Source organism: Artemia sp. Qi Xiang Cuo, chromosome 7, assembly GCF_049724085.1.
Source record: "Artemia sp. Qi Xiang Cuo chromosome 7, ASM4972408v1, whole genome shotgun sequence".
Taxonomy (NCBI): Eukaryota; Metazoa; Arthropoda; class Branchiopoda; order Anostraca; family Artemiidae; genus Artemia; species Artemia sp. Qi Xiang Cuo.
Window position 1 is genome coordinate 80,538,265 of NC_142800.1, and position 22,840 is coordinate 80,561,104.

General features: G+C 35.9%; 1 protein-coding gene across 1 annotated transcript in view; it reads left to right on the forward strand.

The window, feature by feature from the left end:
- Positions 1-9,157, forward strand: part of LOC148950746 (PI-PLC X domain-containing protein 1-like) — a 101,887-nt gene extending 92,730 nt beyond the window's left edge. Inside the window, exon 5 of the mRNA XM_089091936.1 lies at positions 8,907-9,157. Within this exon, the coding sequence (XP_088948062.1) occupies positions 8,907-9,157 (251 nt within the window). The remainder of the gene's footprint in view (positions 1-8,906) is intronic.
- Positions 9,158-22,840: the final 13,683 nt, after the last annotated feature.

Genomic DNA, 22,840 nt, shown 5'->3' on the forward strand with positions numbered 1-22,840 from the left:
GAAGCCTGTTTTGGAACCAGCTTAGAAAGCAAAACATATAATCATGGTCGGATATCTTGAGGTCAAGTTTCAGGTCTCAGGGACAAGCTAAATTTACAAGTTATAGTGTTAATTCTGGGAATGGGAGCCATAAAATTACAGGTGGCATTCCCCTAGCCCTCCCTCAGAATTATATTATGAGGATGTATGCTGCAGAAGATGCCTTTTGACTTTCAGTTTTATATTCTAGGGGTTTTTATCGAGCCTCTTATGGAACACGCTTAGAGAACAAAATATATAGTCATGATCGGAGATATTGAGGGCAAATGCAAGGTCTCGGGGACAAATTTAATTTACAAGTTCTAGTAGTAGTTCTGGGTAATGGGAGCCAAAAGTTACAGGTGACATTCCCATAGCCCTCCATCAGAATTATGTTCTGAAACATTATACTAAAGTATGAACTCCTCAAACGTTTTGACAAAAGATCTCTTTTGAATTCAGTTTTATATTCTAGGGGTTCCTATCAAGCCTCTTTTGAAACGCGCTTAATAAAAAAAGCATATAGTCATGGCCGGAGATGTTGAGGGCAAAAACAAGGTTTCAGGGACAAATTTAATTTACAAACTATATTAGTATTTCTGGGTAATGGAAACCAAAACATTACAGGTGACATTCCCCTAGCCCTCTATCAAAATTATGTTCTGAGACAGTATACTAAAGTATGAACTCCTCAAACGTTTTGACAGAAGATCTCTTTTGAATTCAGTCTTATATTCTAGGGGGTTTCTATCGAGTCTGTTTTGGAACCTGCTTAGAAAACAAAACATACAGTCATGGTCAGAGATGTTGAGGGCAAATACAAGGTCTCAGGGACAAATTTAATTTACGAGTTATAGTTAGTAGTAGTTCTAGGAAATGGAAGCCAAAAAATTACATGTGGTATTTCCCTAGCCCTTTCAGAATTAGATTCTGAGACTGTATACTAAAGTATGAACCCTTCTAAATCCACAATAGTTTCAGTAAGTTTCCTTAAATCCCCTCCCCTTTTTCTTGCTCCTATTCCTCCTGAAACCTCTGTCACATCTCTTAAACTGCTTGGTGTTACAATTTCTTCCAATTTGAAATGGGATGCCCATATAAATAATATCCTACGACAAGCAAACTCCTCGCTTTCCCTCGTTAAACTTTTAAATAAATTCAGTTGCCCCCAATCACATTTACTATAAGTATATATTTCTTTTGTGCGTCCCATATTAGAGTATGCTTGTCCTGTCTGGCACCCTGGCCTCTCAAATGAAGCAACACAAAATATTGAAAATGTCCAAAAGAGAGCTCTAAGAATTATTTTTAAAGAGGGCAAGATACCATATTTGCATTTGTTAAATATTTCAGACCTAGAGACCCTCGAGAGACAAAGAAATAATTTGTGCCTCCGTTTTGGTAAGTTGGTACTTATGAACCCCCGTACTGCGAACCTTTTCCCTGATTACCATGTTCCTGATAGACATCGTCCTCCAAGAACTGCGTCCCAGCCTATCCCCACCTTATCTCCTATTCTTTGTACTACCTTGCGGTATAAGAAATCTTTTATCCCTTTTTTTACTGATATAATAAATAGTGGTTAATTTGTAGATAAATTTTGTCTTTTCTCTTATATAATAAAAGAAACAGCTCGTTTTTCTTCCTACTTTTTTTTTGTTCCCTATCTCCTTTTTATGTTGTTTTTTAAACATTTGTTAATGTGTATATTATTTATTCTTTCAGTTTTATCAGTTTTTATCTTTTTAACCAGTTGCCATTTTGCAGTTTTAATATAAGTGACAAAGGAATCAAATAGCATTCCGATATTTATTTATTTATTTATTTTTATTTTTTTGCATTGGTTGCCAATTTTTTAGTTGTTGTGCTTTTGTTATGATTTTCTTGATTGTTTGTTTTTTTATGGACTTCAAAATTCGAATTCGGCCCTTCAGGGCTTGTGATAGTAATTTCTCGAAATAAATATCTCTCTCTCTCTCTCTCATCTCCTCAAACTTTTGACAGAAGATGTCTTTGGATTCAATTTTATATTTTAAGGGTTTCTATCAAGCCTCTTTTGGAACGAGCTTAGAAAACAAAACATATAGTCATGGTCGGAGATGTTGAGGGCAAATGCAAGGTCTCAGGGACTAAATTAATTTAGAAGTTATAGTAGTAGTTCTGGGTAATGGGAGCCAAAAAATGACAGGTGACATTCCCCAAGCCCTTTATCAGAATTATATTCTGAGACTGTATACTAAAGTATGAACTCCTCAAACTTTTGACAGAAGATGTCTTTTGAATTCAGTTTCATATGCTACGGGTTTCTATCGAGCCTCTTTTGAAACGAGCTTAGAAAACAAAACATATAGTCATGGTCGGAGATGTTGAGGGTAAATACAAGGTCTCAGGGACTAATTTAATTTACAAGTTATAGCAGTAGTTCTGCGTAATGGGAGCCAAAAAATGACAGGTGACATTCCTTTAGCCCTCTATCAGAATTATATTCTGAGACTGCATACTAAAGCATGAACTCCTCAAACTTTTGACAGAAGATGTCTTTTGAATTCAGTTTTATATTCTAGGGGATTCTATTGAGCCTGTTTTGGAACGAGCTTAGAAAACAAAACATATAGTCATGGTCGGAGATGTTGAGGGCAAATACAAGGTCTCAGGGACTAATTTAATTTACAAGTTATAGTAGTAGTTCTGGGTAATGGGAGCCAAAAAAAGACAGGTGACATTCCCCTAGCCCTCTATCAGAGTTATATTCTGAGACTGTATACTAAAGTATGAACTCCTCAAACTTTTGACAGAAGATGCCTTTTGAATTCAGTTTTATATTCTAGGGATTTCTATCGAGCCTGTTTTGGAACGAGCTTAGAATTCAAAACATATAGTCATGGTCGGAGATGTTGAGACCAAATACAAGGTCTCAGGGACTAATTTAATCTACAAGCTATAGCAGTAGTTCTGGGTAATGGGAGCCAAAAAATGACAAGTGACATTCCCCTAGCCCTCTATCAGAATTATATTCTGAGACTGTATATTAGTGTTGAATTCACTCTATTTTGGACATAATTTTGGACTAATGGTTTAGATTTACTGTTTTTTCATAGATGATTGGATGGATGAGTAAGGTTGTAACTCATCCATCCAATCATCAAGTAAGACCTTGTTCAAGTGCTCATTTATCTCAGTTACTAAATTAGGAAGACAGTTTTTTTTACCAAGTGATTACCTGTATAGCCCTATATGATTTCAGGTTGGATCTAGTGCAGGTGGAGGACATCTATTTAATATTTCATGTCATGTTGTTATGTTCTAGACATAGTTATGTAAGTGTGTCTAAATGTTGTAGACGCAGTAATTTTTGGGGCTTTTTCTACAAAAAATCTGATTTGTCAACTGAAACTAGAATAATTCCTAAAAACTTTAAATAAAATAATTTTATTTAACTGCAAACTACAAAAATATTTATGGTGTCTTAGCAATAATTTTAGTTTTTTAATTCAAACCAGAAAAACACCAGAAAATTTTAAAATTAGTTCAGTTTTCCTTTTGTTTTAAGTGACAAAAACAATATTTAAAATAAAATCAATATTTTTACAAAGAACTTTTACCGTTATAAGAATGTTGTAGACATAGTTATGTAAAATGCAGTATATGCAGTAATTTTTGGCACTTTTTCCACAAAAAATTGATTTGTCAGCTGAAACTAGAATAATTCTTGAAAATTTTAAATAAAATAATTTTATTTAACTGCAAACTACAAAAATATTTATGGTGTCTGGGCAATAATTTTAGTGTTTTGATTAAAACCAGAAAAATAACTGAAAATTTTAAAATTAGTTTGGTTTTCCTTTTGCTTTAAGTGACTTGTTACGTCAAGATGAGATTCCAAAATATAGTCAAGCATATTTATCATATATATTCAACACAATGTCTGTAGGAAGGCCCAAAGAACGAAAATTTGCAGTTGCTGTTAGTATAAATGATGATTCTTTGGAACCAACACCTAAATTATCAAACGGGATAAGATGTGAAAATCGACAACTTGGACCATCAGTTGCGACAACACCAATACGGGCAGCTAAAGAAATGGCCAATGCTAACGTATATGAAGTAATCAAAATCCAAAAACGTGTCAAAGATGAAAATGAACAGCAGAGGCATGCGCGGTTAGAAGATAAACGAAAGCGAGGATTAGAGCGTATCAAAAAGGAAAAAGAAGAGCAAAGATACACGCGGTTAAAAGAACAGCGGCGTCATAATCTTCGTTACCAACAACGTGTGGCAAGAAACCAAGTACATACGTACAAAGATGCCATAAACTCAGTAAATATTACCTTTAAATCTTTGGGACCCTTCAGTGTTGCTTGTGTTCATTGTGGAGCCCTTCATTTTCCGGAGAAAAGAGTAGGAAACAAAGATAATTCGTTTAGAGATTGCTGCTTGCATGGTCGAATTGCAATGTCACCACCTTAATTTCCAAATGGATTGGTTTGCCTTTTCTTAGGACGTCACTTGCTCTCTGAAGAATTTAATAAACGTATTCGAAGCTTGAACTTGTGTTTTGCTCTAGCTTCATTCAACGTAAGCGATGATCGAACCATAAATTTTCGGAATATATTTAGCTTTAAAGTAGCTGGACAAATTTATCACAAAGTCAATTTAGCGGCACATCCGTCACAAACTACTGAAGGTGAAATTGATCCATTTTCATATGGTCAAATCTACTTTTTAGACCCCAATGAAGCTGTTGTGAAACGCCTCACACACCCTTTAAACTATGAGATCTCTCATAATCTAATGAATGTCTTGGAGGAAATATTGAGAGAATCAAACGACTATGACGAAGGTTACGATAAAATGCGAGAAGTGGAGGACGATTCAAACCAACTTGCTGCTTCACTTGTAAAATAGCCTCCAAACGTGCGGCTCATTTTGACTTTGCTAGATGGCGTTTATTATAGACGGTTTAACCATCCTGCATGTAATGAAGTATGCGATGTGCTTACTCTTAAGGTGTTATACGGCTTCTTAAAGACTTACCCTCAAAAAAGGATGCATTCGTTGGTGAAAAGGTTATACTACCGTCTTTAGTCGTCGGATCAACACGCTACTTTGCTGAATATTTTGAAGACGCCTTGGCTATTGTTAGTCGCCTTAGACCTTCAGATTTTTTATAACTGTGACTTGACTTGTAATCCTGATTGACCAGAATTTAAAGAAGCAGCAAGTATTAAACTTGATGATAACTCTATTATAAAACAGTCCTCTCAAGATCGTCCCGATCTCATTACTCGAATTACTAATTTGAAATTTGACGATATAATCAATGATATTAATAAGGATCAGATATTTGGAAAGGTAGCAGCAAATGTGTACACGCTTGAATTTCAAAAATATGGACTACCGAATATGCGTTTGCTATTAATCATGAGTCCTCAGAATTGAATCTATAATCCATTACAAATTGATGATCTTATTTCAGCTGAAATTCCAAATTCAAACGATCCATTATTAAGAGAATTAGTCTTAAAGTGAATGATTCATAATCCCTCTGGGAATTTAAATCCAAATGCAAGTTGTATGATTAATAAAAATGGAAAACTCCAGTGTCGCTTCAGTTTTCCAAAGCAAGAATTGGAACAAAATTCGAACTTTAGTGTAAAGAGTGAGGTATTGAAAAGGGGAAAAACCCCCTTATATACGTAATGAAATAATATGAATATAGAAGCTCGTTACGTAAGTTAATTCGTAAGTTACATACATTTATTACTAATAAAAACGTTAGTAAATAAAATGAAAAAGTTTTAGGGCCTTTTTCAAGTAACCGAAAAATTGGAGTTTTTTTTTAACTGAAAGTAAGTAGTGACATTAAAACTTAAAACCAGCAGAAATTATTCTGTGCATGAAAGGGGCTATCCCCTCCTCAACGCCCCGCTCCTTGTGCTAAAGTTTTTTTTAAATAGAGTTGTCAGAAAGAGTCAAACTTTAGCGTAAAGAGCAAGGCGTTGAGGAGGGGACAGCCCCTTTCATAAACGGAATAATTTCTGTTTCTTTTAAGTTTTAATGTCGCTCCTTACTTTCAGTTAAAAAAACTTGTTTTTTTATTTAATTTTTGAAAGTTTTTGAATAAATGCAGGTTATGATCTTGGCTCACAGTACATGAATAATTAAAACAAAATTTGCATATTAATTTACTTTTATTTGGTTAAATGGCTTTCTAAAAACTTGTTTTATTTTATTTACGAACGTTTTTATTAGTAATAAATATACATAACTTACGAATTAACTTACGTAACGAACTTCTATATTCACTTATTTTTAATACGTAAATTAGGGGGTTCACCCCCTAGTCAATAACTTGCTCTTTAAGCGAAAGTTTGAATTGTGTTCCTATTCTTTAAAAATGACCGCTTAATCACAAAGGCCGTTAATTAGAATAAATAGCTCTTATGAAAGTACTAAAAAATCTTTGGCTTAAAGAGTGAGGTATTGACTAGGGGGTGAACCCAATCATATATGTAATATTTTCTGTTCGTTTAAAGTTTTGATGTTGCTGCTGTTGCAGTTAAAAAACTTGTTTTTTATATTTAATTCCTGATCTTTTTTTAAATAATACTGGGAAGTCCGGCGTCCCCTTCATAGCAATGTCCCTTCCCCCATGAAAACTTCCTTCATGGAAAGATCCTCCTATATAACCCCCGCCCCCCCCCACTACCAGGAAAAATCTCCCCTGAAAACGTCTATACTGTATACTTCCCAATAACCAATACTATATGTTAAAATTGGGTAAAGTTCATAATTTTCAGCCCTCCTCCCAGGAACTTCGGGGGATTAAGTCATTCAATAAGACATACTTACAATATTTTCGAACATGCTGAAAAAAATGGATATCTCAAAATTTTGATCAGGTGACTTTGGGAAAAAAATGAGTGTGGGAGGAGGCCTAGTTGCCCTCCACTTTTTTTGGTCACTTAAAAAGGGCACTAGAACTTTTAATTTCCATTCCAATGAGCCCTCCCACGATATTCTTGGACCACTGGGTCGATACGATCTTTGCGTAACTTTTGATGGGTAGGATTAAACTTGATGAAACTTATATATTTGAAATCAGCATTAACATCCAATTCTTTTGATGTATCTATTTGTATCAAAATACCGTTTTCTAGAGTTTTGGTTACCATTGAGCCGGGTCCCAATAACCAATACTATATGTTAACATTGGGTAAAGTTCATAACTTGCAGCCCTCCTCCTGGGGGCTTCGAGGGATTAAGTCATCCTAAAAGACATAGTTATAATATTTTCAACCATGCTGAACAAAATGGCTATCTCAAAATTTTGATCGGGTGACTTTGGGAAAAAAATGAGCGTGGGAGGGGGTCTAGTTGCCCCCTATTTTTTTTTGGTCAGTTAAAAGGGCACTAAAAAGTTTGTTTTTTATTCGATTGAGCCATCCTGTCGTATGTAAGTACTGCGGGGTTAATACAACGACTCCTGGGAAAAAAAAAAAAAAAACAAATAAAAACGCACCCGTTATCTTTGTTCTGTCAAAGAATGCATAATTCCACATTTTTCTCGATAGGAGCTTCAAACCTCTACAGTAGGGTTCTCTGATACGCTGAATATGATGGTGTGATTTTCATTAAGGTTCTATAACTTTTAGGGGGTCTTTCGCCCTTTTTATGAAAATCAGCCAAATTTTCTCAGGCACGTAACTTTTGATAGGTAAGATTAAGCTTGAGGAAATTAATATATTTCAAATCAACACTAAAATCTAATTCATTTAATGTATTTATTGGCATCAAAATTCCGTTTATTAGAATTTCGGTTTCTATTGAGCTGAGTTGCTCTGTTCATACAGTTCGTTACCACGGACTGTTTGATAATCCTTGCTGTTTAAAATTTTCTGAGTTTTCTTTCATTTTGAATGTAAAGTTAGTTACTCTGTTTATTTGAGAATTTTTCCAATCAGTATAATTTGTACAAAAGAAGACAAAACTATGGGCTTAAAGGCATTAGCTAAAACTTCCAAACCTGTAGTACTCAATTCAGGAAATAAATTTTGGCCAACATGAAAAAAAATATTCTTATGTTTCCAAGTGTCTCCCATGTTTCTAATGATTAAGATTACAGTTGAAGTTGGAAAGCTTCAAATTTCATGTACATATTTTGCCATGCAAGCAACGCCTTTACTTTAACGAAAAACATTAGCAAAAAACAAAAAAAGTAGTGAAAACTAACAAAAGTAGTAGTAACCCCCCCCCTAAAAAAAAAAACTAACAACATTCTCAAAAAAACTAAGAAGAAAGTTTTTTAATAGCCAAGGTCGTAGCCATCTTTTAACATATAGATGTTCTCTATAATCATGACATTTAGATTTTAGATAAAGACTGGGGAGGAAGGGCGTCATAACAACTAACCGTCTGGAGCACTAACGTCATTTCGTCTACAAAATCCGTCATAACATCGACAAAAAATCTGTCAGAACCACTAACCGTCATAACATCTAAAATTTTTAAACTTTAGTTTTTTGGGGTTTAGGGGGAAAAGGTACCTAGATAAGGTTAGGTTACGTATCTAATATATGCTATGCTTTACCCCCACCCCCTGATGTGCAAATATATACAGCCGAAATTTGTTTCTAAACTATTATATACTTATTACTATTATATAAACTTGTACATTATTTTAGATGTTATGACGGTTAGTGGTTGTGACGGATTTTCCTTTTAGATGTTATAACGTTTAGTGCTTGTGACCGTTAGTCGAAACGGTAGTACCCCGACTGGGGATGGATTTTCTTCCGAACCACAGAGTACACTACTATAGAATAGCTGTTATTCAATACTTACCTAAATGCCTATTTTTAGTAAAAGTATACCATTAAAATTTTCAGATTTATTCAACTATGCTTGGTCGGCGATGTCACAGCTTACCCCTACCACTATAGACGTAATCGGTGATACGTTAAATGGTCTACGTGGAGCAGCAGATTTGGTGAACAGAAACGTGACTAAGTGGCTTCACGACGAATGGCTTGACAGGGCTACCATTGTGGCAATGGATTTCTTTTTGGGTAGTAATGTTGTTGACGTTTGCATTTTTGGAAATAAAATAAGATACGGTTATCTGGTTTGCCAAAGCTGAAACTGTCAAATTGGGTACTTGGGTCTGCCTAAAGGGTCATGGAAAATAGAAATTAAAAGCATAATTTGAAAGCAACCGCTAAATAATACAGAATGGCTGCACCAAACGAGCAAAACTTTTTGAGAACTACCAATGTCACCTTTCTGTCGAAGGTGGTTATACTTAATGCTGCTGCACCATCGGTGCAAGATGAAGATGTTGATCTTAATATAAGTGTAAATCCTTTGATACTCTTTCATAAAGATTACTTATTGGCACGATAAAAAAAAACTTATTGCTTTTTCTAGCTAATGTGTATTCTTGTTCAGGCTAACAAAGGGAGAAATAACTAGGATGTAGGATTCTTGTTTCCTACCTCTGAAGGGGGGGGGGGGTTAAAGCTATTGCCCTATCCTAAGAAATGGTCCATTCTTTTAAAGCTTCGAAGGGCTTTCGTTATGATTTAACGCTAAAAACTAAATTTTTATGCGAGATAAACTTCTCCGTCTACCGGAATATTTTGCTATTGACCTATCCTGAAAATAATCCATTCCTTTCAGGCTTCGAATAATCTTTTTCGTTAGTTTTGAAAGGATTGGAACATAAGTAGTCCTAAAGGACACTGTGTTTTACTCTTCAAGGGTCCTAATAAGGAGAAATATATGAGGGGAATAGGGCATTCTCTTCAGGAAAACAAACTAAAATCTTGTCTTGAAAATGTTTCGAATATGAATTTTTGACTCTATAGACCAATTAGTTCCACCTGCCCCCCCTGTTAGTTTTGAAGGCTTTTCAATATAATAGCGGTAACCTGGTGCCCTGTTAGAGCAATAGTTTGATGGAATATGCCACATCCTAAGAGAGAAATAGATACATAAGACATTCTTTTCAGGAAATAGCCAGAACCTTGTGTAGATTTTTTTTTGGGGGGGGGGGTGAGGTTAATAATGGGTCACCAGGCCCCATTAGTTTTGAAGGCTTTTCAATATAATAACGGATCCCCTGTCGTTAGATTAATATCCCTTTCACTGCTAAAAGTAATAAAAAAGTAAGTAAAAAGTAATTCTATTTTTCAAGTCGACATTATAATTGATGGTTACCTCACTAACCTCCTAGGAGCTTCGTTGGCTGACGACGACACCAATTATGAAGTACTGGCATGGGCCGAGAATTTGCTCAAGATCTGGCCAGACACAATCCCCCCCCCCTCGTTAAGACCTTTTTATAAACATAAGCTTTAAAGTTCTTCCAGCTCTTAACTGCTAGTAGTATGGACCCTCCAAGGTGTAAGCTCTCAATACATCCATAGGAGAGCGTTTTAGAAGTCCATTAGAATTATAGCCAGTAGTATGGGTCCAAATGGGTCTATATATATAAATAAAAAAAAACAAGTTTTTTTAACTGAAAGTAAGGAGCGACATTAAAACTTAAAACCAACAGAAATTATTCCGTATATGGAAGGGGATGTACCCTCCTCAACGCCTCGCTCTTTACGCTAAAGTTTTTTATTGTTTTAAAAAATAAAGTTATGACCCAGAGTCAAACTTTAGCGTAAAGAGCAAGGCGTTGAGGAAGGGACAGCCCCTTTCATATACGGAATAATTTCTGTTCGTTTTAAGTTTTAATGTCGCTCCTTACTTTCAGCTAAAAAAACTTGTTTTTTTATTTAATTTTTGAATAAATACAGGTTTTGATCTTGGCTCACCATACATGAATAATTAAAACAAAATTTGCATATTAATTTACTTTTATTTGGTTAAATGGCTTTCTCGAAACTTGTTTAATTTTATTTACGAACGTTTTTATTAGTAATAAATATACGTAACTTACGAATTAACTTACGTAACGAACTTCTATATTCATATATTTTTAATACGTATATTAGGGGGTTCGCCCCCTAGTCAATACCTTGATCTTTAAGTGAAAGTTCGAATTTTGTTCCAATTCTTTAAAAATGACCGCTTAATCACAAAAGCCGTTAATTAGAATAAATATAGTCTTATGAAAGTACTAAAAAAATCTTGGGCTTAAAGAGCGAGGTATTGACTAGGAGGTGAACCCAATCATATATGTAATAATTTCTGTTCGTTTAAAGTTTTGATGTTGCTGCTATTGCAGTTAAAAAACTTGTTTTTATATTTAATTTCTGATCTTTTTTAAATAATGCTGGGAAGTCCGGCGTCCTCTTCATAGCAATGTCCCTTCCCCCATGAAAACTTCCTTCGTGGAAAGATCCTTCCATATAACCCCCGACCCCCCCCCACCCCACTACCAGGAAAATCTCCCCTGAAATCGTCTGTATACTTCCCAATAACCAATACTATATGTTAATATTGGGTAAAGTTCATAACTTTCAGCCCTCCCCCCGGGAACTTCGGGGGATTAAGGCATCCTAATTTTTGCGTCACTATATTCATTTGCGTCACTAGTATCTCTATCAGTTGGTTTTACAGGGGCATATACTACTATAACTGATACCCTGAACTATTCAGTTATAAAATGAGCAATTAGTATTCTATTTGTTGGAACCCTTGGTCCCAGTTTAATCAGATAAATGTCCCTCCCAGATTCATTTCTTTGGTCCCCTTCATTATTTTCCTTCCTTAAGCAATAAATGTTAATTTTCCTATCATTTTTTGACGCCATTTTTGGGTCCTCTTAACTGCGTACGTGTTTAATTGACCACGAGGGAAAAAGTACGCAGTTAGGGAGATTGGCCAGTATATTAGGAGCCCTGGGATTGGCTGGAAAGAGTTTTTACCACCCCTAGTAACCCCACCACGTGCTGCAGTTAGCGGGCTGAGAAGAAAAGTCTATTTTTTAGTCAGTTCTTTTTATACAGCGTGAGTGTCAATACAGTAAGCCTTTTTTATGTACACTTTTAACTTTTCAGCTTAGGTCGAATCGAAAAGAGTTAATTAGAAATCTTATCGGTAAACTTTGGCTTTAAATGTGGCCATAGACCATCCGATCGCGTTAGTATAAAGGAGCCGTTGGAGTAACCGCGGAAATCCCACTAATTTGGGGCCAAAGAGGGATCTCCCCCACCAGTAATTATTATATTAACTCTTTGCGACTTTTTCGCCTTCAATAGTAGTGACCCATCACGAAAAGCCTCCAAAAAGTGATGGCAGCGAGATCAGGTCATATCAGTAAATCTGATAATTAAAAGAATTCCGCGTGTACTAAGAGACGATTAATTTGGCCTAGACAGTAGCCTATTGTGGTGGCATATAAAAAGACAACAATACGCAATCAATTAATAAGAAGGTCTATAATGGGCTATAGCCTTGTTAGACAAAAATAAAAAAGAATAACGTGAAATTAATGAGTTGAGTCTACAGTGGGGGAATCTCCGTATTTAAAAGAATTAGAGGGTTTAAGGACAGATGAGAGAACGTTGAAAGTTGGGTTATTATTTGAGTGAAGTGGAGGACTTAGATATAATCTTCAGTGACGAAGGTTATAAGAGCATTGAGGACGGCAAATCAGGAGGATTTGTCAGTTTGAGCGCATATTGGACAAGGAAGGTGGGAGGCACCTGTCCTATTGAGTAATCTGCCCAGGAGGAGATTATATTTGGAATACGAGTATCCAGGGAGGATACGTGATTTGTTTTACAGGGTAGTTCCCCTGTTTGAGTTTAGTCCAGCTAATTCACTAGTGAAATATTCGCGCGGTTTTTCTGATTATTTTCTTGTCCAACCCCCTGTTAATTATTTTTTCGGAGATATAATTCACTCGCGTAAAACTGCTTGTTGAGAAAGAAGTCGTTATTCCCTAATTAAGTCTAGACATTCCGGTTATGTGAAAAATTGCTGAATCTCATTACACGGAGCTGATAATTCACAATAGTAATTGCATATCATAATTTTTGCGTGACAGTTTTGAACTTACCAAGATTGCCTAATTGAATAAGAGATATTATAATCGGAAAGAAGTATACGCGATAAAATGAGGGGGCACGAAAAAAACTTAGGAAGGATATATGAAAAAACAAAACAAACTTAGCCCTCAGAGGCTGTGCCAAATGAAGGGGAATTACGAATAAAAGAAAATACGGATAGAGATAGGACAGATACAGAACAAATGAATTCAGAAAAGGAATTGAAAAGAAATAATGACAAATGGAATTTTGAAATAATGTTGGACAGAGATAAGATGAACTCAAGACCGAGAAGGGAGAGTGAAGCCGATAGAATAAAAAGAAAGAGAGATAGAAAAGAAAGGGAGAAAGATATGAGACAACGAATATTAAATTTGGAGCAAGAGAGAGAGAAAAACATGGAGAAAGAGAGGATAGCCAGAGAGGTAGCCGAAAGAAAGCACCTAGAGTATATGAAAAAAATTACAGGATGAGATAGATCAAATTGAAAAAGATAGTCAAGCCTATGAAATACTTCATCAGGCCCGTATGGACAAAATTGAAAAAGATAAACGAGAAAAAGAGAAAGATAGACAAGAAAGAGAGAAAGATAGAAAAGAAAGAGAGAAAGAGAGGGTAGATAGAGAACGAAAGGAAGAGGCTGATAGAATAGCCAGAGAACGAAAGAAAGAGGCTGAAAGAAAAGCCAGAGAGCAAAAAGAGGAAGAAGATAGGAAACAAAGAGAGAAAGAGAAAAGAGAAAAAGAGGAAGAAAGACAGGCCCGTAGGAAGGCCGATAAAAAATATTACCAGGATGTTGCAAAAACAATTGACAGACTAATAAAAACTCGTTGGGGAAATTCGCAAAGTGACGTTTTATCACAAGTTACTTGTAGGCTGTCAGATAGCCATAATAATTTGTCTAAGAATCAATCGCAAGAAAAAGAAAATTACCAGACATTAAACACTTTTACGGGAAAACATAATACGCTCTTGACTGCGGGGGGAGGTGGACCGGCCCATAAAACAAATGGGGAGGCAGTGCCGCCCTATCGGAAAGAAGAAACGATTGATAGTCAAAATGATGATAATCTGGTAAAAATTGATTTATCGGAGCCTTTTTCTAAAAATTGCCATAATAAAGAAAAGAAAGTAACCTATAAAAGATCTAATTGGGCTATAACACATAATCAAGGAAATATTGACGAGTTTGTGAAATCAAATAAAATAGAAGGAAAATTAAACGGAAAATTGACCGAAATGGTGATTGACTCAGGGAGTGAGCAAACTTTTGTGCGAATGGACCTAATTAAAAAGATGCAAATAGACCATAAAAATAATATCACAACATTATGTTATTATAGAGATAAGCACCAATGCCCGTCTGCTTGGTTAAGAATAGAAATTGCAAGGAACGACGGTACGGTCCAGAGAAAAACGTTAAAAGTAGGGTTAGTACCTATGCTAACAGTGGATGTTTTACTAGGAGGAGACTTTGGAGATATCTTTGCAGAAAATAGAAAACTTGAGAACACTTTTAATGAATATGAGACGATACTAAGTACAGGCCAAAATGAAACGCTGATTGTACCAGAGAATAAGGAGACGAAATTTATTGTACGCGCTTTTCCGCGTAAAAATCGAGAAATTTTAGTACAATATGAAAAACCAAATGTCGTAATTCAGTTCCCATTTGATAACGAACTATTTGTTTCTGCGGTAAAAATAAAGAAGACTAGAAGAGAGAAAAGAGATATTAAACGGAGCTACAATGAAGTAATACAGTCAAAGATAGTGGACACTGGAGTCGAAATCAGATTTAACGATGATTTATTATTTTGCGCGAATAACAGAATTGAGGAAAGTAAAGACGAAAAGAGGAAGGCAAAGAAGAGACAAAATTGGGAGATTCAGCCTGCAGTGGCGAAAAATAAAAAATTATCTGGGCCACGCCTAGCTAAATTAAATAATAGGGAGAAAAATTAAAAAATGTTGAATGGGCTTGGCCTTGAAAGCAAAAACATTAAGGGGGAAAAAGAGGTCAAAGACCCATGGGGAATAAAAGAAGATGGTTACAAAAGAGAGATGAATGACCTACAACGGGTTGGGGGAAAGTTGTGAGATATGAAATGTCAAGTCGGATTGAAAAAACTTGGAAAGGAATCTAATATTGGTCTGATCACCTCAAAAGAGGGTTTGTTCCTTTATGAGGGGGAGGAATCCCTTGGTAAAGATCCCCTGCAGTAAGTCGTGAAAGGTAGCCCTTTTCCGCGATGCACAACTTGCGGACATGTTGTGATACCTTTACTGAAGTCTTGTCTTTCCAGTCTTCAATATCATTTTCATCCCTCATCACCGAGCATTATTCATTCGATTATTTTAGGGGATGGAACCCAGAAAAAAGACGATTCATGGATCGCTCAAAATTTTACTTCATTCCGAGTACCCTTATCGTTTTCACAGGCCTGTGTATTTTCGGCCTTAGACTATTTGAAATTATGCCAAGGGGTAATTTACTTTTTTATCGAGATGTTGGGTTGTTTCCACAGATGGAAATTAAGAGGCTAGTGTAGCCAATTTTTCACGATGGCTGGCATCATCGAAAGTGCCAGAAACTGATTCTCTGCTCCTCTCAAATATAAATTCGTGAGAGCGAGAAAATTTTTTGTTTTTGATTTGTGCTGTGCACAATGAATTCCTACGAATCTTAGGGAATTGGATTTTCAAAATCAAATGCGCACATTAGACGATCTAGACCATGCTGGTCCTACAATGGAGACGTGTCGAAGACAACCGATCCAGAGCCAAGCAGAGGAAGCAGAGCCATTGGTAGAAGAGAAGATACAAGTCTAATGATTTTGAGTTCAGTGTTATGATACTGTGTTTGAATTTCAAGCCAATCCAATGGAGATGTGGGCGATTTATCTTAGGGGGGAGGTGTTGAAACCCTTGGTCCCAGTTTTGTCAGATAAATGTCCCTCCCCGCTTTATTTCCTTGGGCCCCATCATTATTTTCCTTTTTTAAGTAATAAATGTTAATTTTCCTATTATTTTTTGACGCCATTTTTGGGTCCTCTTAACTGTGTACGTGTTTAATTGACCACGAGGAGAAAAGTGCACAGTTAGGGAGATTGGCCAGTATATTAGGAGCCCTGGGATTGGCTGGAAAGAGTTTTTACCACCCCTAGTAATCCCACCGCGTGCTGCGGTTAGCGGGCTGAGAAGAAAAGTCCATTTTTTAGTCAGTTCTTTTTATACAGCGTGATTGTTAATACAGTAAGCCTTTTCTATGTACTCTTTTAACTTTTCAGCTTAGGTCGAATCTAAAAGAGTTAATTAGAAATCTTATCGGTAAACTTTGGCTTTAAATGTGGCCATAGACCATCCGATCACGTTAGTATAAAGGAACCGTTGGAGTAATCGCGGAAATCCAACTAATTTGGGGCCAAAGAGGGATTGTCCCCCTCCAGTAATTGGTATATCAACTCTTTGCGCCATTTTCGCCTTTAAAAGTGGTTACCCCTCACAAAAAGCCTCCAATAAGTGGTGGCAGCGAGTTAAGGTCCTATCAGTAAATCTGATAATTAAAAGAATTTCGCGCTGTCGAAGAGACAATTAATTTGGCCTAGACAGTAGCCTATTTTGGTGGCATATAAAAAGACAAAAATACGCAATTAATTAATAAGAAGGTCTATAATGGGCTATAGCCTTGTTAGACAAATATAAAAAAGAATAACGTGAAATTAATGAGTTGAGTCTACAGTGGGGGAATCTCCGTATTTAAAAGTATTACAGGGTTTAAGGACAGATGAGAGAACGTTGAAAGTTGGGTTATGATTTGAGTGAAGTGGCGGACTTAGATATAATCTTCAGTGACGAAGGTTATAAGAGCATTGAGGACGGCAAATCAGGAGGATTTGTCAGTCTGAGCGCATATTGGACAAGGAAGGTGGGAAGCACCTGTCCTATTGAGTAATCTGCCCAGGAGGAGATTATATTTGGAATACGAGTATCCAGGGAGGATACGTGATATATTTTGCAGGGTAGTTCCCCTGTTTGAGTTTAGTCCAGCTAGTTCACTAGTAAATATTCGCGCGGTTTTTCTGATTATTTTCTTGTCCAACCCCCTGTTAATTATTTTTTCGGAGATATAATTCACTCGCGTAAAACTGCTTGTTGAGAAAGAAGTCGTTATTCCCTAATTAAGTCTAGACATTCCGGTTATGTGAAAAATTGTTGAATCTCATTACACGGAGCTGATAATTCACAATAGTAATTGCATATCAGCATTTTTGCGTGACAGTTTTGAACTTACCAAGATTGCCTAATTGAATAAGAGATATTATAATCGGAAAGAAGTATACGCGATAAAATGAGGGGGCACGAAAAAAACTTAGGAAGGATATATGAAAAAACAAAACAAACTAACCCCTCAGAGGCTGTGCCAAATGAAGGGGAATTACAAATAAAAGAAAATACGGATAGAGATAGGACAGATATAGAACAAATGAATTCAGAAAAGGAATTGAAAAGAAATAATGACAAATGGAATTTTGAAGTAATGTCGGACAAAGATAAGATGAACTCAAGACCGAGAAGGGAGAGTGAAGCCGATAGAATAAAAAGAAAGAGAGATAGAAAAGAAACCTCCAATACTATTGTTAATACCTTCCCAGCCTAAACAAGACTTAGCATCTTCCTTATTCATCATGAGCCCTACTCCATGTCTATTTACCCCATCCTTTCTACCTGAGTAAACAAATTCTATATCACCTAATTTCATGCTTCCTACTCCTGGGATATGAGTTTCTGAAACTCCTTATAAGTCTAATTCGAATCGTCTGAATTCGTCAGTCAAAATGCTGATACGATGGTCATTTTTCAGTGTTGTAACATTCCAAATTCCAATTTTCATTTTCTTTAAATCATTGAGATTATTTTGGCTTCAAGAAAAGCAATGGTCCCGGATACCAGCGCAGGCCGGGGATCACATATCTTCTCAAGTCTACTCCGAAGTGCTTAAGCCGGCTTGGAACCGGGCAGCAAGAAGTCCCTGGGACTTCCATGAATGGAGGCTTTGTGCAATCCTTGGCTCATCTTGGACACAACATGGTTTGCAGCACTTGGCGATGCTCTTCTATCAACAAAATTCGAAATCCTGCACAGACAATCTCAAGCCATTTACCTCCGACTCATTGCATATTCATACCTACAAATATTATGCTACTACGGGGAGGCAGGCCCCCGTGGCTTAGAATCCCGTGTGAATGCTGTGTCGTTTACTAGGCTATAATTTCCTGGAGGGGCGCCACTCCTCAAGTGGGAAGAGAGTTGACCGCAAGGTCCCCAGTCTTGCAGGTACCCCAAAAGGGTCGAGGCAGCCTTTTGTAGAGGCCGTTGTCCATAGATTTGGACACGCCCTGCCACAGTTGTCCTCCTATAGAGGATCCTCCCACAATGGTGTTCTGCATCACCATGCAATTTAACCCATTACAAGGAGAAGGTTTGCAACTCATGGGACTTGTGGACACACTGGTGGGCCCTATTGAGTGTACATTTGAGGGGCATTCTTCCTCCTCCGCCTTTATTTATGACCCCGGGTGAGGGTGCCCCAATTTCTATTATGGACCCCCAAGGACAAGGTATTTTCATATATATATATATATATATATATATATATATATATATATATATATATATATATATATATATATATATATATAAAATATATATATATATATATATATATATATATATATATATATATATATATATATATATATATATATATATATATATATATATATATATATATATATATATATATATATATATATATATTACCTGTTACCACCTAAAACTGCATAACTTTCCATGGAGCTCTAGTTTTCTGGGTCCGCGATTCCCGCATTGAATTCCCAATTTCCCTTAAGATACTATGCAGTTGTGCGAGTTCCCATTTAGTATAACCAATTAAAAAAATCGGAATTCAGTTACACTGTCCTTGGTACTTCATTGAAAGTTTGACCCCTTATATTTTCCTTTTATTTTGTTTATAAATGGAAAGCCAGTGTGGTCTAACAAATTATTAAATAAAAAAACAAGTTTTTTTTAACTGAAAGTAAGGAGCGACATTAGAACTTAAACGAACAGAAATTATTCCGTATATGAAAGGGGCTGTCCCCTCCTCAATAGCTCGCTCTTTACGCTTAAGTTTTTTATTGTTTTAAAAAATGAAGTTGCGTGACTTTCAAACTATAGCGTAAAGAGCGAGGTATTGAGGAGGGGACAGTCCCTTTCATGTACGGAATAATTAGTAGAATGGCCCCTATTGACCCCATTGCCCACCCCTGCTGCCATCTAAAATTTAGTTTAATGCTGACGGGACATAATTTATTCAAAGATTATCGATCTAGTCTACTAGGGGTCAAAGTCAATCAACCTGTTGTTGTTTGGCCACGTTTAATGACATGAGGGGTGATTTACATAATCGATGGGGGACTTATTGATTCACGAAGGGGGAATTATGAAACAAACATGGTTTCATTGTTGTTTGGCTAGCCTAACCTGAGAAATTGATTTACATAATCGCTAGGGGAAATTATTGATTCACGAAGAGGGAATTAAGAAACAAACATGGCTTCATTGTTGTTTGACTAGCCTAACCTGAGAAATTGATTTACATAATCGCTAGGGGAAATTATTGATTCACGAATGGGGTAATTAAGAAACAAACATGGCTTCATTTTTGTTTGGCTAGCCTAACCTGAGAAATTGATTTACATAATCGCTAGGGGAAATTATTGATTTACGAAAGGGGGAATTAAGAAAGATTAAGGTTTCTTTAATCTTTAGGCCTGAGGGATTTATTTATTATTGTTGTTCTGGACAAGTGCATGCGAGGGATGAATATCAAGGTGTCCTGGAATAGGAAACAGGAAGTACATGCATCCTTCTCAGCGAATCAGCGAGTCGGATACATCCTCCTTTGCAGCCAATCAGAGAGCTGGTTACGTATGGTTTTCCCCCCGTTACATAACAATTCACCCTTAAAAGAACGTATGTCGTGACAGTACACCTAATATGGTCATAGAGTCCCTAGGGAGAAAGATTGCGTAATCGCTCAATGACCTCTTTTTCCAAGATCGATTTATTTGTTGTTTCTATGTGTAATAACTCTGGGGCGAAGGTAGCACATGCGCATTGAATTCTAACGGGAACAATGTTATTGATCTAGGACTCGAGGGGGAAGTGAATTTCCGAGAACTTGATTGCGGAATAAATCGAGAATTTTATTGATCCGGTAACGGAAAACACTTAGATCACGTGTTTCCTTCTCAGCCAATCAGCGAGTCGGATAAAAATCCCTTCTCAGCCCATCAGAGAGCTTGGTTACATATTAGCGGCGGAGGGAATATAAGGAAAGGATTTTTGCTAGAGTTTTATTAGTCTGTGAATAGAATTCAAAGGAGTGAGAAGAACAGTTTGACTTTACTCATTTGGATATATATTTGTGTGTTGATGATGACGAGTGGAATGTTTACCCTATTAGAACTTGATAGTGGAGTTGATGATAATAGTACAAGAGCACTAAACATTGCGGTGGAAATCACGAAAGGATCACGTCTTTGTCTGGAATGGGATGCAGTATATGCAAGATATGTGATATCCTTGAGCAAATTTAAAATGGAGGATCAATTATGTTTCGCCGCAAAAGTTGATATAGCACATGTGAATAGACTTCAATGTGCTTTAAGTGCATTAGTGAAACATATCGAAGACAATAAACTCTAACGCTAATTGTATATGCATAGTATTATTGATGTTATTGTAATTATTCAATAAAATTGTTTCGAAATCGAAAATGTTCCCTTTCTTTTCTGGTCAGGGCTAACGAATCAGGGTCAGTCTAGAGTGAATCCAAATGATTTACCAGCACTAGTGGTTCCCTTCAGATGCCTATACACAAAAGAAGAAGAAATCTAAAGTGAAGATTTAAAGACGTTATTGTAAATATATGCATTATATTAATAAACAAATTAACAAAAAAAACAATATTCAGTTATTTATTCTACTGTGATATTTACCACTGTTTTTATATATTCAATCTCAGGAGGTTCAATTATTTGAACATCCTCCTCCATAGGTATGATATCTATGAGCGAGGGTGTCTCCTCAGATTGAGACACCTCCGCATATAAATCGGTTCGCACTCTAAGTATAGGGTTCGGTGGTCGATCTGAAGACCCATGTCGCAATAGATCCTCTGTTCTACATGTACATAGGAGGAGCTCTTCCTCCTCCTCCGGTGTAATGACGATATCATCATTCTCATTACAAGCAGCTAGAAGCTCTTCCTCTTCCTCCAATGTAAGCCCCCACACATGCCACTTATCCTAAAAGAGATTGAGAACGCTATGGTGCAAATATAAATAAAAATTTAAACAATTTTGTGGGAGAATGGTTCTTGGAAATTTTCGGTTTGATTTTGAAATAAGAAATTTTTAAAAACATGAAATTTTTTGCAATTAAAAACGAACAAAGATTAATTAAAAAACTTTCCGAAAAATATGTTTTCAAAGAAAAGTAAAGGTCATTTTAAACTTAAGCTCAGCAGATACAAATACATTTTAAAATTTAAACTCGAAACGACCAGAAATTACTATTAAAGAATAAATGAAACCAAAACGAACAGAAATTAAATAAGCAATCATAGCAAAAAACAAACAACAAATAAAAAATAAATGCAAACAAACATACTATGGATATTAATGTAAATTAATAAATAAATCTTAAAACGAGTGAAACTTAAATTGAATATACAAATCAAGCTTGAAATTAACAAAAATCCCCTCAAACAAGTAAACTTGAACATCCCCCTCCCGTGGCCATAGAAGATAGAAAAGTTCAAGTTCTATTCTGAATTTTACCGAAGAACATAATTCAATTCTAATTTCTCCAGAGAAAATAAAAAGCTTCCACTTCAGGTTACAGATATCTATTTACAGATCCGGATATCTCGTAATGTCTAAGGATTGCTAAAAATATTTATTTTACTAGCAAAAAATATAGTTTATTCTAAACAAATGATACCCACAAATGGATGCGGGCTCGGGGGGTATGGGTCCCACATCTCTGATCGACCTAGACTTACGGTGTAATGAGAGAGAGAGAGAGAGACAAGGGAACCACAATTAAGATAGAGCGATGAAGCGGGGGGGGGATGATTTTTGAAATTACATAAATGTAATTTTAATTCTAACATAATTTTACGAGAAATTGTAAATTTTGCTCGAGTGTTACAAGTGTGTTTAAATTTTAGTTCCATAAAGCTAAATCCATTTAACACTTCCTTGGATTTGAAATAGAAAGCTAGAAACGTAAAGTGGGATTTTTGAAAATGCACAAATGTAATTTTTATTTTCTACGCCAAATTAGGAATTCTGATTGAATCTTATGATTATGCTTATACTTTAGTTCCATGAAGATAAAGCAAGTTGACAATTCCTTAGAGACGACATGTAAACCTAGACATAAAGTAGGATTTTCAGAAAATTACAAAATATAATTTTTATTTTTGACTTAATCTTTTAAGAAAAGTCCTAAATTTTCATCGAAAGCTACGACTGTGTTTATATTTTAGTTTCAAGAAGCTAAGGCAGGTGACACTTCCCTGGATTTGACTTATAAAGCTCGAAACGTAAAGTGGGATTTTTGAAAATGCACAAATGTAATTTTTATTTTCTACGACAAATTAGGAATTCTGATTGAATCTTACGATTATGTTTATACTTTAGTTCCATGAAGGTAAAGCAAGTTGACAATTCCTTAGAGACGAC